Raw genomic sequence first — 17,560 nt, 5'->3', positions numbered from 1 at the left:
TGCTATCCGACAACTTGGCAGCCAGAGCATCACATTCTGCAGCTGGTGGCCTGCTGAACCTCACACAGGGACCATGGCAATGAGACCAGCAGGACATTAGGAGCCACATTTCTATTAAAATTTAGATTGGTCGTGGAATACTTGCTATCAGGCCTATGCTTGTTCATATTCTTCTTGATGGCTAAGGACTTGGGGCCAAATATTGTTAATTGAATTCCAGTAGTGCATTTTGTAGATAACTTATAACATAGCTATAGTTCACAAATGGAAGGAGAAAGTAAAATTCAGAGATCAGAGCCACGTATGTGGATCCAACTATGTTTGTCTGAAATGATATTTAGTGTTGTTTTCGACTGTTGTTATTGTGTACTTACATGGTGCAGAGTATTTCATCAAAAGTGTGGTGCATGTATTGGAAACAGGAGCAAGCATCTAATAACCAGAATTGAAGACTGCCCTGCAATTTTTGAAGTTCATGACTGTTCTCCTACAACATTTCCAGTTTGTTGCAACAATTCCCTTAATTTCCAGAAATCTATTAATTTCTCCTCATCTCAGTCCAAGACTATCTGAGACGGCTGCAAAGAGGTTAAAACATGTTAAAACATTTGAGTAAAGTTATTTATGATACATACCTCATCAAGATTAGTAAGCACAGGTAATACACAGAAATCACGCACTTCATATTGTCCATTCTTTCCACATATAATAAGTTTGAAACCGTTCATTCCCATGCAGGGGATGGTTTCATTTTCATTAAAATTTTTGATGCCTAGGATCTCATTTTGGCATGGAATTTCATCACCTGTTGAAAGGAAAATTATAAAACTTTCCAAAAGATAAATAACAAGTTATATTTTGTTCCTTGAGACTATTTGATTATTTGTGGAATGGTAGAGTAGGCTTCAGCAGAGCTGAGCTCATCTTGTATTGTTTAACTTTCTTACATGCACCCCTCCCCCCCCCACCCCCACCCCCCCCACCCAACTCCACATTAATTTCTATACTGGTTTGTCTGCCAGTTTGTGATAAACAAAGAATCAATGCAAATGACCAACACTGCTGCAGGACACCCCTCAGGTGCTCTGATGCTGGAATCCCCTTTCAGTCCTTAACCAATGTTCCAACTCTTCGTGTCCTTGGGGGAATACTTATACCAAATTGCCTTCTTTGGCTAATAGAAGAAGAGCCTTCTCTCAGCAGGTACAGCAAATATCAGACACCATAGCTAACATTCCACAACAGAGATCCCTCATGGAAAATTGGTACGGATGGAAAACATACAGATCTAGTACAAGTTTAATCTGCGCAGCCTTAAAGCAAGAAACAAAAGCAGCTATAAATACATTATCCATCAGATTTTCCACAAACAAAATTGAAATGCAGTTAGTCACCACGCCACAGCAGGAGACTATTTGGACTATCAAGTCCATGCCAGTTATTTTTTGAGTCCCACACCTGGATCGATGTCCATGGCCCTGCATTAACTCATAAGCGTATCTAGGGTATTGCAGATGGGGCACAGAACCGGTGTGCACAAATTGTGGGGGTGCCACGGTCCTTCGCCATACCAGCCCAATATCCGAGTTCCTCGCCCAATAATGAATCTTCATCCCAGGGTGCAGTGCTTCCAGGGGTCACTTGAAAACCCCAGAGCGCCACTCCGAGCCGACATCTCATCGGGCCACCTCGGGGCCACTCCGGCTCCTCGCTCATTCCTTGAAACTGGCAGAACGGTTCCAGCTGCAAGGGAATTATGGATAAGGAAGGCAAAGACAGCTATTTTTCCCATTCTTTCCACATTGAGCGGAGTTGTGGCAAGCAGTACCAATGCCAGCGGGTGGGCCGGAAGGTAGCATCAGGCGCGGATCTCTCCGCGGCGGTCGGTTCCCATCCGCCATCAGTGGACAAGGTTTTCTTTCTCCTCTGAACAGTTGGCTTCTATGAGGATTGTTGCATGGAAGGAGCTGCCAAGAGATGGAAGCCAATTGGCTTTGGAAACGTTTTTGTGGTGTCATGTAGGTGGCTGCTGTCTGTACAGGTCAGGGCATGGCATGGTCAAGGTTGCAGGTTATTGATCAAATTGTGTTGGGGGTGGAGGAGAAGAAGTAAATGGGCACATCAAAGGGAATTGGTTCCGGGCAAGCAGCGTGGTTGTGAAGGTCGCCCTTCTGCCCCATGTCCTACTCGTCAAACAAGCTTGACAGTAACTCACTGGCTGCAGAGTGACAGGGGCCACTGTTCTTCTCCCTCTGCCAATCTGGATTCCAGGCAGAGGGGAACATTGCACTTCAGTGTGAGGTGGGGAGGAGGTGGCAAGCACCCGGGCACAATCCTCCCCACTCTGTGCCGGCAAACCTTGCCCTCTCTCCTTAATGACAACTTGCCATTGGTGCCAAGCCCTTATTTACTATCTATTCACAAAACTCAAGCACTCCTGTAAATGCCAAATGTGTGTGTATATGTATGTATTACAGAGGAAGTGGGGGAAATGACATCAAATAGATACTTAACACAAAAACATATTGAAGCAGCAGCTTGAAATAAAAGAACAAACCACTCACTGCAATATCACAGAGACACACAGTTGGAATTAACCAGCTGATGATGCCATGTTCCATGCAATCATCCCACAGAGGGGAAGCAGCAACTCACTTGCCGGTGAGTGATTCTGCCTGGCAGCGAGGTGAGGGCTGCGATTGACATGCACATCTCAGCCATGCATTCAAACTTTGCCAACTGACTCAAGCGAGATGCGGGAGTCCAAGGTCACTCACCAAGCTGAGATGCTGTATTTCCTGTGCATGTGCACAAAGATAAAGGCACACAGGGCAACAACTTTACAAAGAACAACAGCAATCAATAAAAAGCCATGGCAGCAGTTTTCAGCCATGTTTTATCAGGTTTTGAATTTCAATTAAGAAATGAGTGAGTGCCCAGAGTTTGTGTCACATTGCTGAACAGAGAAAGTTTTGTCCTTTTTTCACTGATGGTGTTATATAGTCAGGATAATGCGAACTATTTTGTAACCATGTAAAAATAAACCTTTCTCACTACAGTAGTAACTGTAGTGCACCACTGTGGGGTGTAGATATACAAATACGAGTGTGTGTGAACAGTTTCCCGAGATGGTGGAAGGCATCAATAAGTAAAATCTCTTCTGTTATTTAAATCTGGCATTTCTAAGTCATTTAAGAAGATTCCTAAGTAACACAGAGACATAACTTGGTGGCAGTGGAATAAGAGAACAAGAATAAAGCCATACAATTGATTGTAAGTCACTGAAATACAAAAGAGAAGAAGAGAAAAAACATTACTGGAAAAAAATGGTTGGAGTAACAGCATTTCACCCAGTGATGGACTGGGAGGGTGAAGACATTGTTGAATCGTTTAAAACATTTCAGCAAAAGCGCAATTTAGCATTCAAAAGATATTTTAAAATGCAACAGCAGAGAAGGATCACAAAGCAACGTCCTTCCACTCAGACTCTACCACCAGATGTTCCCAGAGAACATAATAAAAGGGTACCCAAATGATGGTGCATTGTAAACAGCAAATGTCATATTAACGGCCTATGGTGGACCCATGATCAAGCAGCTCGGGAGAGCTACGATCAATGGCTGCCGTAAGGGAAAGAGCATCCTCTGTATGTTCTTTGTGGTAGATACAGACAGACCAGTAATGCTAGGTCTGGACAGCTGCTGGGAGTTGCAATTGATCTGTCAATTAGAGATCCAGATGAAAAAGATATCCATAAGTATCAACAGAGACACTCCATTGGAGAACCAACCTCCAGTCACAAACAAGGCTGAGCTCATGAGCATGTACCTGGAATGCTTTGATGATTCAGTTGGCTGGTTTGGAGACTTTGAATATCACATCGCCATAGATCCAGACTGAAAACCAGTCATCTCTGCTCCAAGGAAAGGTCCACTGGAGCTTAAGAAGAAGCTGGAGCAAGAACTAAAGGACATGAAAAGGATGCAGGTCAGAGCCAAAGTGACTGAGCCGACTGACTGGGTAAATTCCATAGGGTCAAAGAAAACCAAATGGCCAGTTGAGAATATATCTGGACCCTAAAGACAAATCAGGCAATAAAAAGGGGTCACTGCCTAACACCAACACGAGAAGACATCACAGCGGAACTAACAGGATCCAAAATCTTTAGCCAGCGAGACACTAAGAATGGATACTGGAATGTGAAACTAGATGAGGAATTAACATTTCTAATAATGTTCAATACTCCATTTGGTTGTTACAAGTTCCTGCGACTACCTTTCGGCCTGAAGGTGAGCCAGGATGTGTTCCAACTGAAGATCTATGAGACCTACAGAGGGTGTAAAGGTGCTGTGGGCATCCAAGTTTTTGGCAGAGATGAAAAGTTCATGATCTTCATCTACACGAGGCCATAGAGAGAACAAGAGGAGCTGGAATTAAACTTAATGCAGATAAATGCATTATAAAAGAAAAGGATTGCCAATTCTTTGGAATGGTGTACACTCCTGATGGGGTAAAGCCAAGCCCAGAGAAGGTTAAAGCCATTGGCAAGACAGAGCACCCAAAGGACAAAAAAGATCTCAGAAGTTTCCTTCCCTTGGTCCAGTACATGAGTTCCTTCATACCACATATGTCAGATGACACAGCAAACATCAGAGAGTGACTGAAGGAAGATGTGGAATTTCAGTGGTCACCATCTCATCAGAGAAGTTTTGACCAGCTCAAAGAATATGCAGAGAAGCAGAGTTGAGATACTATAATAGAGAAAAAGCCCTCACCCTGCAAGTAGATGCATTTAACAGGGGCCTTGGTGCAGCATTAGTACAAGAAGGAAAACCAATAGCTCTTGCCTCAAAAGCACTAACAACAGTGGAGACCAGATATGCCAATATTGAGAGAGAGCTGTTGCCAGTCATATACGGATGAGAAGTTTCACAATTTTCTCTATCAAAGAAAGTTTATAGTGGAAAGTGATCATTGCCCACTAGAAAGAATGTAAACAAGGCACCAGCTAGACTGCAGAGATTACTTCTATGACTACAATGCTATGACTATGGCTTAAAATACAGACTAGGCAAAGAGATGGTGCTTGCTGATACCTTGTCACGACTTTCCCCGAATGAAAAATATGAAATGGAAGACATGGGGATCAAGATATATCATGTCATGAGTATGACCAGTAATAAATTAAGCCAGATCAGAGAAAAAAACCAGTAAGAATGCGGTGTTGAAAATGCTTTTTCAACAAATCATATAAGGATGGCCAGAAAGGATAAAGCAGATACAGCCTTCAATACATCAATATTAGTCTACCAGAGATGATGTATCGTTGGAAGATGGCGTTCTGCTGGCTGGATCAAGACTGATTATACCTGAAACAATGCAGAAAGAGATTCTCCAGAAAATACATGAAGGTCACATGAGAATGGAGAAATGCAAACTCAGAGCAAAGTCAGCACACAGTGGGAGCAGACTTGTTCACCGAGAATCAAGAGTGGTATTTAATAGTAGGCTGTTACTACTCTAAGTTTCCATTCGTCAAAAGGGTGAAAGGCCTGAGAGTGTCAACTATCACCTCAAAAATAAGTGTTCTTTGCTGAACAAGGAATACCTGAGCAAGTAATATGTGACAATGGAAAACCATTCACGTCACAAGAATTCAGAAAGCTGGCTGCAAAGTATGGGTTTGTTCTCACTACATCATCCCCATGCTACCCCAAAGATCATGAGTTCATTGTAAGACAAACTAGTTAAGTGGAAAGCACACTAGTTAAGTGTCGTGAAACAAAAGAAGACCCATACCTAGCTCTTCTATCATTATGAGCAACACTTTTAAGGGCTGATATGAAGTCCCCTGCAGGACTTCTAAATGACAGGAGATAGAATACAACTCTGTCAAACAAAATAAACCCTCCAGAAGACCAAGAGGAAACCAGAAGACTAGCTGAAATGCAAGAAGGATGCCAAAATTATAACAAACATACACAAACATTGCCAGAACTCTTCAGAGGGCGGCATGTGCATTTTCAAGAGCTGATGTTGAAAACATGGACCCCAGCAAAGGTCTTTAGAGAAGCTGAGACACTAAGATCATACATTGTCGAGGCAGACTCTGGCAATCAGTTGAGGATGAACAGAATTCACATCCGGCCGACACAAGATGTGATGAAGCAGAAAACTTTAATACCAACAAAGTCTGAAACACCAATATCAAGTGAGGTATCAAATGAAGAGACCACAGCCACTAATACTGAAACATCAACACAGCAGTTGTCAGGTGAAGCACAACAAGCTACATCACCTACACGTGCCAGCAACACAGAGCCCAACGGTCACAACTAAATCTACAAGAGGGCAAAGCCACATACTGCCACCAGTGTGATATCGATAAGAAAAAAAGAGTAATTCTCCCATATGATGTGACAAAATCATTTGTTTTCCAAAAGCATTAATTACATTCAGATGAAAGGTTACGTGATTCATCCAGAGCTTACTTCCTCCCTTAAGGGATAAATGTCTTGACATAGATATCACTAGGGACACTGGAGATAGTGGGATTGGAGATCAGAGGGGGGAATCATCAAAGGTGAACCCCTGTATAATCTGAAATACTGATCCATATTCCTAAAAACATGTTTTAAGAATTTCTGAGGTTGTAAAGTAATCTCCTCCAGAGGAACACAACATATTTCTGACTTCCAGCAGTTTAGAATCAGTTGGGAATCAGATTTCCAAGTAATGGTTATGCATTTCCTGGGCACCACTAAAGCAAGTTTAATAAATTTCAATTGATACTTTGATAGCCTCATTTTAGGTCTTGTATCTGCTAATTTCCCCAATAAAAACAATTCCAACACCTGAGGGTATCAAATTCTGATAGTTTGTTCCAGGATATTCCCCAAATCTTTCCATGTAATGTGTATGTAAGTTTAGAAAAGTTCTTTGATTCACAGCTCAATCTCACTTCTCATTCTTCCAAGTTCACTGGTTGCAAGCAATTCTTTACTGTGCACAGAATTTAACATTTATGAAGTTCACGAGGCTTTGGTGTTTGAAAGATAAATGGTTACCGCTCAGGAAGGTTCTTGTCAGTATTCAGAGAGTATTCTGCTGTTCGCTGTATACCCACAACTGATTCATTTTAATCAGCCGCGTCAGTGACTTGCCAAAGAAATTTGCCCCATCAGGGTTTTCCAGATGATAACCTCTTTCTTTCAAGTCATCACAGAGTTCTTTTTGTTTCTCTTATTTCAAGTGAAACATTAGGCAGCCAGTCCTCTCCTCTTGGGACTTTGACCAGGCTGAACTAAGCACTCACAACCCATCTTCTAAATGGGGTTTTTCCACAAGCTTGCCAGCTTGTCTTGTTCCAGTCGTAGCTGTTTCTGCTGGTCTGTAAAACTACAGTTGAATTTTCTCTCTCTCACACACACACACACACACACACACACACACACACACACACACACACACACACACACACAGACACACACACAGACACACACACACACACACACACACACACACACACACACACACCTGTTTGACTCCCTCTCTGCTTACAAAAAAAAATACATGACCCTCTTAGAACAGCAAACAGAACTCCCAGACAGCCTGCGACTCTGAACATACTCCTCGAGTTCTTTCATCTGTTGCTTTTCTAAACAACTATCCATTAGTGAAGTCTCTATAGGCACTACCCAAAAATTTTGCAAAGGCTCTTGGAGCTGGAATGTCTGGCTTGAGCAGAGCTCAAATATTTTAAAATGAGATCTGTTTTTAAGTGTTTGTATGTGACCTACACTAAAAAAAAACTGTCCCATCAAAACCATCAATATAGATCATCTTCCCCTCGTGACTATTATCAACAAGCCTATCCATGCGGCACCAGCGAGGCTGCAGCACATGAGGCTATGGTTACAGAAATATAACTTCTAGCTAGTCCACAAGGCAGGCAAGGAAATGCACTTGGCTGATGCCCTATCAAGAACCCCCAGTAAAAGTACAGTGCAATTGGCTGAAGAGGCAGATTCATATAACGTGATGGCCATCTCCTACACCTCTTCATCCAGACTGGACAAACACTTAACCACCTTAAGTGCCCTAAGTGCTTACATCAGGACCGGCTGGCTGGACAAGCAAAGGGGTCCTGCCAGCAGCAATCCAATCATTCTTCCCATTCAGGGATTAACTGGTTATTGACAATGGCAATGTTATGAAAGGCCAGAGGCCAGTCATTCCCAAGTGACTACGAGCCACGTACATCATAATTCTCCACAGGGGTCACCCAGGCGCAGGGCCAGAAATGTCATGCTCTAGCCAGGGATGACTGAAGACATCGCCGACCACATCCAGGGCTGTGCCGTGTGCAACAGTACCAAGCTCCACCAGACCTAAGAGTCCCTGCAGCTCTACCATATACTGGACTTACCCTGGTCAACTGTGGAACCGGGAACAGTACTCGGTGAAGGTCAACTCCTACTCTGGGTGGTTCGCGATAGATCTACTCAAAGAGGCTGCCACAACTATAGTTATAACGAGGCTTAAGCATCATTTTGCGGTGCACAGGGCCCCGCACATGGTACTATCGGACAACTAGCACCCAAATTTCTAGCCAGAAACTCAGAGACTTTGCCGCCAAGTGGGACTTCCAGCACATAACCAGCAGCCCCAAATATCCCCAGTCCAACAACAAGCTGAGAGAGCAGTCCGCAGCACCATAGAGTTAATAGAGTGGTCTCACTGGGACAAAACATGTGTGTTCCTGAACCTCCTCAACTTAAGGAACACACCCTGAGACAATAAACTGGGCTTGCTGGCACAACGGGTGACTATCCTGGTCTCCAGAAAATTATTAAAGCCCACAATCATAAGGTCAGAATTTTTCCAGGCACAGCTCCTCAATAGGAGATCAGCACAAAAGAGGTATTATGATAGGTCCAGCCAGTCTCTCTTTCCACTCTACCAGGGTCAGGTTGGACGCATGCAGACCCTTCAGGGATATGACAGGGTGAAAACTTGCAAAGAGCCACGATCATACCTCGTCTCATCCAAGGGGAAAGAGTACCGGAGGAACCAACGCCTCGTCCTTCCGGTATGTGAGTCACCCCCCCCCTCCCCCCCGCTACAATCCAACTCAACCTTTACACCACCATTGATTGACCTGGAGAGTTGCCCATGGGACAGAACACCTCAGAAACCACAAAAATTTGCTGTAACCATTCCAATATCCTGGAAAGGAACCCCTGGGGTGACGAACACTCTCCAGCTAAAGTCATAGTATTCTCCTCTGCTGTGATCTCAGGATGTGTCCTCAGTTTCTGAGGATGTGGTGCCATAGCCCTCCACTTCATCCAGTGGGCTGCATCAAAAATGAGCTGGTCGTGTTTGCAGGCCCATCCCCAAGAACATGGACTGACAAGCCTCTGCGCCAAGTATGAAAGGACTTTGGTGTCTGTGGTATCCAAGTATGGGATGGGAGTGTAAATAATCATTACTACATGTTTTGAAACCTTTTACTGCTGTTTTTACTGTGTTGAAATTTTTACTGCTGTTCTGGGACGCATGAAGGTCAACTAACGAAAGGGGATGTGGACAGCTGCTATAATTGTCTGCTCTTGTCCAGTCAGAATCATGTTGGAGCCACCATCCTTAGGCCCATGCATTGCGCAGGCGCAGGACCAGCAATGACGCGTGTCAATTGAATCTAGTGCTGGCTGGGACCAGGAGCTCCTCCAGACTCTCCCGTGGTATATCGCGTTTGTATTTTTTTAAAATAAAATTCTTGGTAGTTTTTAAACTACTGGCTTCAAGTCTCTTCATTGCAAAGTACAAATGCAAACACTCACCAAAAGCCTTGAATCTAATTGTTGTGCAAATTGCTTTTCAACTGAAAAGAATTCTCTCCTCTGCCTTCTTTATTTCAAGGAAATAACCACACAGCTGACCAACATTTAATTGTAAGAATTCAGACAGGAATAGGCTACTTAGCCCTTCAAAGGTGCTCTACATTTAATAAGATAATGGCTAATCTGATTACCTCAACTTGACAAGCAAAACATTGCCAGTCATCAACAAAGCAGCAATACTGAGGCTCACATCACTATGAATAATTGATGTAAAGTGCCCAAATATCTAAAATGTTTAAAGTTTAGACTGGTCTGGTTTGCTTTTCTCTTCACATTAACTGTCATCTCTTCCAACCATTTGTGCTCCCAGAATTCTCTGACAGCTAACGAATCCTAAATCCTGACTTATTCATTTGTGAAATGAGCACATATCTTACCATGAGTGCTGAAGCAATGCATCGTTGGGAGTGAATGAATGCACATTAAAGCCTAGAGGGCTTTAAATCCAATGATGAACATATAGTATCTTGTTCAGTTGGGTCATAAGATACATATTTATATCTCTAAATTCTCTCCATCAAACATTATTTTATTATTTAAAAAGTTACTTACTGGGTAAAATTTCTACTTTGTAACGGTCAGAAAGAGACTTCATCAAATTCTGATTGGTGGAAGTAACGTCATCTTTGGTTAAAGCTGAATCAGTTAATGCGTTATAGAGCACAATAACACTCCCTTCACTAAATTCGCAAAGGCAAAGAAAGAATCATAACAGGCATTTTCTTAAATAAAGTGGTTCAGACAAACAGACCATTACAAGTGCAAATAAATTAGATTTTGGAATAGCAAAGAAAAATCGAAAACTGGAAACTTGCCAGGTTTATTATTCAACTGTTTCGATGGCTCATTGCCCCTAAGAATCATAGAATATTACAGCACAGAAAATAGGCTTTTTTGCCATTTTCGTCTGTGCCAAATTATTCTGCCTAGTCCCATTAATCTGCACCCATTCCATATTTCTCCACACACCTCCCATCCATCTGCCTGTCCAAATTATTCTTAAATGTTAAAATTGAGCACATATTCACCACTTCAGCTGGCAGCTCGTTCCATTCTCCCACCATTCTCTGTGTGAAGAAATTCTCCTTAATATTCCCCCAAAACCTTCCCTTTCACCCTTAACTTATGTCCTCTGGTTTGTATCTTGCCTAAGCTCAGTGTAAAAAGCCTACTTGCATTTACTCTATCTATACTGATCATAATTTTGTACATCTCTATCAAATAGTCCCTCACTCTTTTCTGTGCTACAGCAAATAAATCTAACCTGATTAATCTTTCCCTGTAACTCAGTTCCTTAAGTCCTGGCAACATCCTAGTAAATCTCTGTATTTTTTCAATTTTATTGATATCTTTCCTGTAGTTAGGTGACCAAAACTGCCCACAATACTCCAACTTCGGCCTCACAAAGTCTTACACAACTTTACCATAACATCCTTTTCTCAAAACTCTGACAGAAGTGGCAGGGATTTGCCATTTATCTGTCTGTGAATACATAAATGATGAACATAGGTCATCTGACATAATTTCCATCATTTTTATCCCAGCAATGCTGGATGCTAAGACCCTTGTTAACTTCTGGTTTTCAGGAGAATTTAAATGAAGCCAATGTGCAACTAGAATCTGAGCAATCTTGCTTGACCTTTTATTTCTTGTTGGAGCCACCTTGTGGCCATGGTGATTCCCACACTCTATCTGAGGACAGTAAAGCATTCAAATCAGCCAGGTCTTCCTGTCCAAAACAACTAAATGAAGAGAGAGTGGGCTCAGAAACATTACTCCCTGTGTTCCAACATTTCTCCTTGTTCGGTAGAAGAAAGGAGCTAGCTGTCTAACCTACTTTATATCACATGGACATCTGCAAGTCAGCACAGTTGGCCCCAAGTGCAAATTCAATTTATTGTGGACTCTGGTTGCTGATGTCAGATTTTCAATTATACCCTTAAACTATGAGAGATCGGTACATTTATAATAGGAGACAACTTGAGTTTGAACAAGGGCTGCAACCTGTGAAGAGTCTAGAAACCAGCTCAAACTACCTTGGCTGTTATTGCTAGATCCCCACTATTTTTGAGGTAATCTAAACAGGATCATAAAATCCTTTTTTTTAAAAAACACAAACTACAAGATTTATGTTGTCAAGGGTAGAAACTAGCCCCATATCAACAATCATAAAAATTCATAGTTTTTTTTGGAAATTAGAGTTGCTATATATACATGATGTTCTCTGAATTTTGCCACTGGATTACTAAAATTTTAAAAATTTCTATCCTCCATATACTTCACTTACGAGAATCCTAAAATTGTAATGTCAGCATCGACTTGCACATTTCTGAATGCTTCTTCAAGCTGGGGAGAAAGTTAGAAATAGATTACAAACAAGACATTTTATAAAAGAAGTAAAATATGGAAGAGTGATTCAATTCACTTCTATGAAAGCATGTGCGTAAAAAAAATTAAATTTACTTTATTTCTAAGCAGCTTAAGATGGTTGCTGCTCGATATTTCTATCCATATTCAGGACTTACATTTTTTTTCAAGGCAGTTGCAAACAATGTAGGAAATTGAGCACAGAAAGCCTAAATAATAGGCTGGACTGTAAAAAAAAGAGCACAACTGTTGAGAGAATACAAGGTAGAAGGACTGAATTTAATGTCAAATTAGATGTAGGAATGGAAATAAAGAGAGGGGAAAGTAAATTGAGATATAAGAGATAAAAAGAAAAGGTTACAAAAAGGTAAATTTGCTAAATCACAATTTAGACTATATTAATCAAGCTTAAGGAATGTGACTCCTCACTTCTAATAATTACTTTCAGCACAAGGATAATTGAATGGATGCTTAAACTGAAATGAACAAGGAGCAAAACATACGGTTAATTGGGATATTTGGGGCAGCACAGGTTCGTGGGCCGGAAGGGCCTGTTACTACACTGTATAATTTAATTCCCTTTTCAATGCATGATGTTATTTCCTGCAAGGTTACCTTAAAAATTCAAATATTCCTTTTATCATCATGTAAGAAATGTAAAATACAGTCATAAGGCAAACAAGAGTCCACATGAGCATTGTCCGTTGCTCCTAACAATAGGAGAAAGAGAAGCAAAAGATAGTTCCTTCAGAGACACTGAGTATACACTGAGTATGCAAGGATTCACCTCTCATGCTCCTGCAGCCTCTGAAGACGCACTCCAGTTTAAACCATCAACAGCCTGCGATCCAGATCCAATCCTCCCATAAGATCAGGAAGCCCTCAACACCCAAGGCCCTTTTGAAGCCCGTCTTGCCCTCAGAATGGTGGTTGTGATACCTGGCTCCCACTCTGGCTCCCATGAGTCAGTCTCCAGCACCCTGTATAGGTCCTTCAACCACGTCACCAGAAGCCCACAGCCTGTGTGAGTCATTTGACCACAAGTCACCAGGAGCCCACATTCTGTGTGGATCCTTTGCCGCTGAGATCTTTGTTGGTCCACTGTCGTGAACACCTTCCCTGTAGGGTTGTCTCCCATGTTTCTCCTTTTTCTCCCCATTTCTGGTGTACTGCGCTGGTCCGCTGCTATCCCAAAGTCTGCAACCCCTCATGGTACACTGCACAACACAGGCACCATCATCTTGGGCACAGACCTCATGGTTGCAGGATTTTTAAAAAAGTACCTTTGGTTCCTTTAAATGGCAGACAATAGCAGCATGTGGAGCATCGCTGTGTCACCCCTCCCCACTCCCTGGGGTCTGCACCAGCTGTAGCACTACCATTACTGCAGCTCTGGCAGCGCCACCACTTTTTTCAGTGCTTATTTAGCAGTGCATGTTAGACTGCAGACATTATATATTTCAGTTTAACCATGAATACGAAAATTACTTATAAGTGCTGTACCATCCTCCCATTAATAACAAGGGCCATTAAACCGGCTGTTATTTTGAGGACATAATCTGAGAACATTATGTACCTCACATAGTTCTCACTTGAACGCCACCTGTTTCTGAAGAGTATACAGTAGGAGTAGGATTAACATCATAATGCTGTCTTGCACATTGTGTTAATGCACCCCAGCATATTTTTGCACTATTAAAAAGACAAATACCCATACAGAATTTGCAATGTTATTTACTCGGTTACTTACCAATGTTGTAAATTCGTTTTCAAGCTTTTTATACATGTCAGAAGAAGAATTTCTCAGGTCATCTGTAAATTCCAGATTTAAAACTCTGAATGCAAATCTTGTACTATCTGTGAAAGGGACATAATATTAAGGTTTTGTTATTTCAAATATAAAGGATGTGTAATTCTTTACTATTCAAATCCTTTATGATAAAAATATGGCAATTGTACAATTCAGAATCTCAGAACAAAATATGGATGCTTTTTTTAAAATGTTCAGGAAGGATATGAAAAGAAAGACGGAGGAGTAGCTGCAATGTTAATTTAAGGAGAACATTGGTGCTGAAAAGAGAGGTGTGGGAGAGGGTTCAGGACCGAATTCTGATTGGTTAGAGCTCAGAATGCTGGGTGCATTCTAGAGTTGGACAAACAATAATGTTAAGGCCCAGTGAAAGTGAAGAATTTTAAAAAACATATCCTAGGTATTAAGCAGTATATTTCTGGTTCAGAGAAGAACGAGGTACTGCTGGGTCAGGTTCTGGGAAATGAGGTGGGTCAAGTATCCAAAGTTTCAGAAGGGAAGATTTTGGGGATGGAGATCATAAAGACATAAAATTTGGATTAGATAAGGAAAGGAAGAAAGTAAAGCAAATTAATTGGAGTAAGGCCCAGGAAAGCTGGAATCATAAATTGACAGGTGGGCAAAACGGTAACTGAGCAGTGGGCTGCTCTTACAGAGATGATTTAGATGCAGATCATGCACATTCCCAAGAGGTGGAAAGCAAGAGCAAACAACCCCAGAGCTCCCAGCATAAAGAAAGAGCTAGTATGGCTGAGTATGTGCTAGATTGTAAATACCAATGAGAACCAAACTGATCACAAAAGAATTTGAGAAAACATGAAATCTGAGAGCAGCATAAAGACCATAACGCAAAAGATCAGTTGAATGGGGTAGAAAAATATTATATTGAGACTGCACTTAAAAACAGAAATCAAAGGATTGTGGGTAGTTGGAATAATGTTCTGAGGTGCAATGATTTAAATGCAAGGAGTTTTGTAGGAAAGGCATTGAGCTTAGTGCATGGTTTGACATGTGAAATTATGGCATTGCGGACATTAGTTGCAATAGGGACAGCTTAATGTTCCAGGGTTCCGCTGTTTCCGACACCATGGAGCTGGAGGGATAAAAGAGGTAGGGTGGCATTGCAAGTTGGAAAATATCGCAGCTGTACTAAGTCAGTATAGACAAGATGGCTCATCTAATGAGGCTAGATGGGTGGAGCTGAGAAAAAGGACAGATATGACCACACTAATGGGGTTGCATTATTGACCACCCAATATCTGGCACAAAAAGGAGGAGTAAATCTGCAGAGAGGTAGCAGACAGCTGCAGGAAACAAAAAGTTGTGATAGTAAGTGATTTTAACTTTCCATATATTCCTTGGGATACCCTTCCTGTAAAAAGGTTGGATGGCTTAGAATTTGTCAAATATGTTCAGGAAAGTTTTTAAAAAAAATCAATATATCAAGGTACCAAATAGATTGAGTGCAATACTGGATCTCCTTTTAGGGAACCAGCCAGGACAGGTGACGAAATACGCGTAGGAGAACACTTTGGGTCCAGTAATCATAATATCATTGGTTTCAAGATAATTATGGATAATTATAGGTCTGGTCCTCAGGCTGTGATTCTAAAATGGACATAGGCCAATTTTGAGGAAATGAGAAAGTATCTAGAAAGTGTGGATTATGAAAGGTTGTTTTCTGGAAAGGACGTGATTAGTAAGTGGGGGGCCTTCAAAGATGAAATTTTCAGAATACAGTTTGTGTGTTCCTGTCTGGATTAAAGGCAATCAATACCCATAGGGTTTTCAAGAGATAATGGGGATCAGGTTAAGAGGAGGAGAGAAGTGTATAGAGTACAGGGTTGTATAGAGTACATCCAAGTATGGGCAAAAAGGAGCAAATGAATACTCAAGTATAAAAAATACAAAACAAATCTTAAGAAATAAATCAGAAGGACTAAAAGAAGATACAAGGTTGATTTTGCAGGCAAGGTGAGGGAAATCATAAGGGTTTCTACAGGTATATTAAGAGCAAAAGAACAGTAAGGGACAAAATTGGATTTCTTGAAGATCAGAATGGTTAGCTATGTATGGAGCCAAAAGAGGGAAGATCTTAAATTGTTTTTTTTTAAAGAATCTGTATTTAATAAGGAAACTAACACAGAGTTTGTGGGAGTGAAGCAAATAAAAAGTGAGGTCATGGAACCAAATAAAGGTGGATAAATCCCCAGGAGCTGATAAGGTATTCCCTTGGACCTTGAGGGAGGCTAGTGCAGAAATTGCAGGAGCCCTGGCATAAATATTTAACTTGTCTTTAGCCACTGGTGAGTTGCCAGAGGATTGGACGTTAGTTCATATTATTCATTTTTTATATATATAAAAAAAAAGAGGAAATTATAGGCTGATAGGCTTGACGAGAATAGTAGGCAAGTCATTGTGAAGCGTTCTAAGAGATCTGACATCCAAGTACAGGTGTTTATCCCTTTATCTTCAATTCCAAAAAATAAAGCCAAATATTTTTTCCATGGATGTTATGTGCTCACCAAACAGAATCTGATGTGATCCACGCTCAACTCATGCTTTGAAAACCCATGCCAGTCCAAGTCATTAATTAGTGGAACATGAGGGAATGCTTACTTTATAAGTGCCTCTGGTAAAAACAGAGTCCAGCACCCCCAGCGTCCAGCACTGACACGACCGCCCCCAAAGTCCAGCACCACCACAACCATCCCTGACGTTCAGCGTGGCTGTAACTGCCCCCAATGTCCAGCACTACCACAACCTCCCCAACGTTCAGCACCACTGCAACCTCATCCTAACCAGCACTGTGTGTCTTTGTTTGCACGAATCTGTACCACTGCCATTTTAATTCCAAACTCCAAAATAATCCAAAAAGTATCCAGTCCCAAGGATTTTGGATAGAAGGTTAAGCATCTGTATTTGGATGGACAGGTTTTGGGATAGTCAACATGGTAGGTTTTTATGTTTATTTTTTTTGAGGAGGATACCCAAAAGTTGATGAAGAAAAGGCTATGGATGTTGTGCACATGGAATTTAATAAGGCCCTTGACAAGATCTTGCATGGGAGGTTTGTCAGGAAGGTTCAGTTGCTCAGTGTTCATTGTGAGACAGGATATTGGATGAGACATTGACTTTACAGGTGAAGCCAGAGAGTTGTTGTTGAAGTTTTCCTTTGAATCAAGGCCTGTGACTAGTGATGTGCCTCAGTGCCTGGTCCATTTTTGTTTGTCATCTATTTCAAAGATCTGGATGATAATGTGGTAAATTGCATCAACATGTATGCAGTTGAAACAAAGATTAATAGGATACTGGACATTGAGGGAGGCTTTCAAACCTTCCAGCGTGATCGCACGGAGGAGGTGGCATGGTTAGCGTAAAGCAGCAACAGCTCCTGCAATCAGGGCTGGAGTGCAAGGAATGTGAATGTTCTCCCCGTGTCTGCATGGGTTTTCCCCAAGGGCCTCTGGTTTCCTCC

General features: G+C 41.6%; 1 protein-coding gene across 2 annotated transcripts in view; it reads right to left on the bottom strand.

The window, feature by feature from the left end:
• The window catches only part of LOC138736756 (adhesion G-protein coupled receptor F2-like), a 91,598-nt gene that overhangs the window by 25,794 nt on the left and 48,244 nt on the right, over nt 1-17,560 (bottom strand). For both annotated transcript variants that reach the window (XM_069886764.1, XM_069886765.1), the window contains 4 exons: nt 14,023-14,129; nt 12,193-12,251; nt 10,458-10,585; nt 636-805 (listed from right to left, as the gene is read on the bottom strand). In XM_069886764.1, coding sequence (XP_069742865.1) covers nt 636-805; nt 10,458-10,585; nt 12,193-12,251; nt 14,023-14,129 — 464 coding nt within the window. The remainder of the gene's footprint in view (nt 1-635; nt 806-10,457; nt 10,586-12,192; nt 12,252-14,022; nt 14,130-17,560) is intronic.

Source organism: Narcine bancroftii, chromosome 6 (assembly GCF_036971445.1).
Source record: "Narcine bancroftii isolate sNarBan1 chromosome 6, sNarBan1.hap1, whole genome shotgun sequence".
In the NCBI taxonomy this organism is placed as follows: Eukaryota; Metazoa; Chordata; class Chondrichthyes; order Torpediniformes; family Narcinidae; genus Narcine; species Narcine bancroftii.
This window is presented reverse-complemented; position numbering and strand designations above follow the sequence as displayed.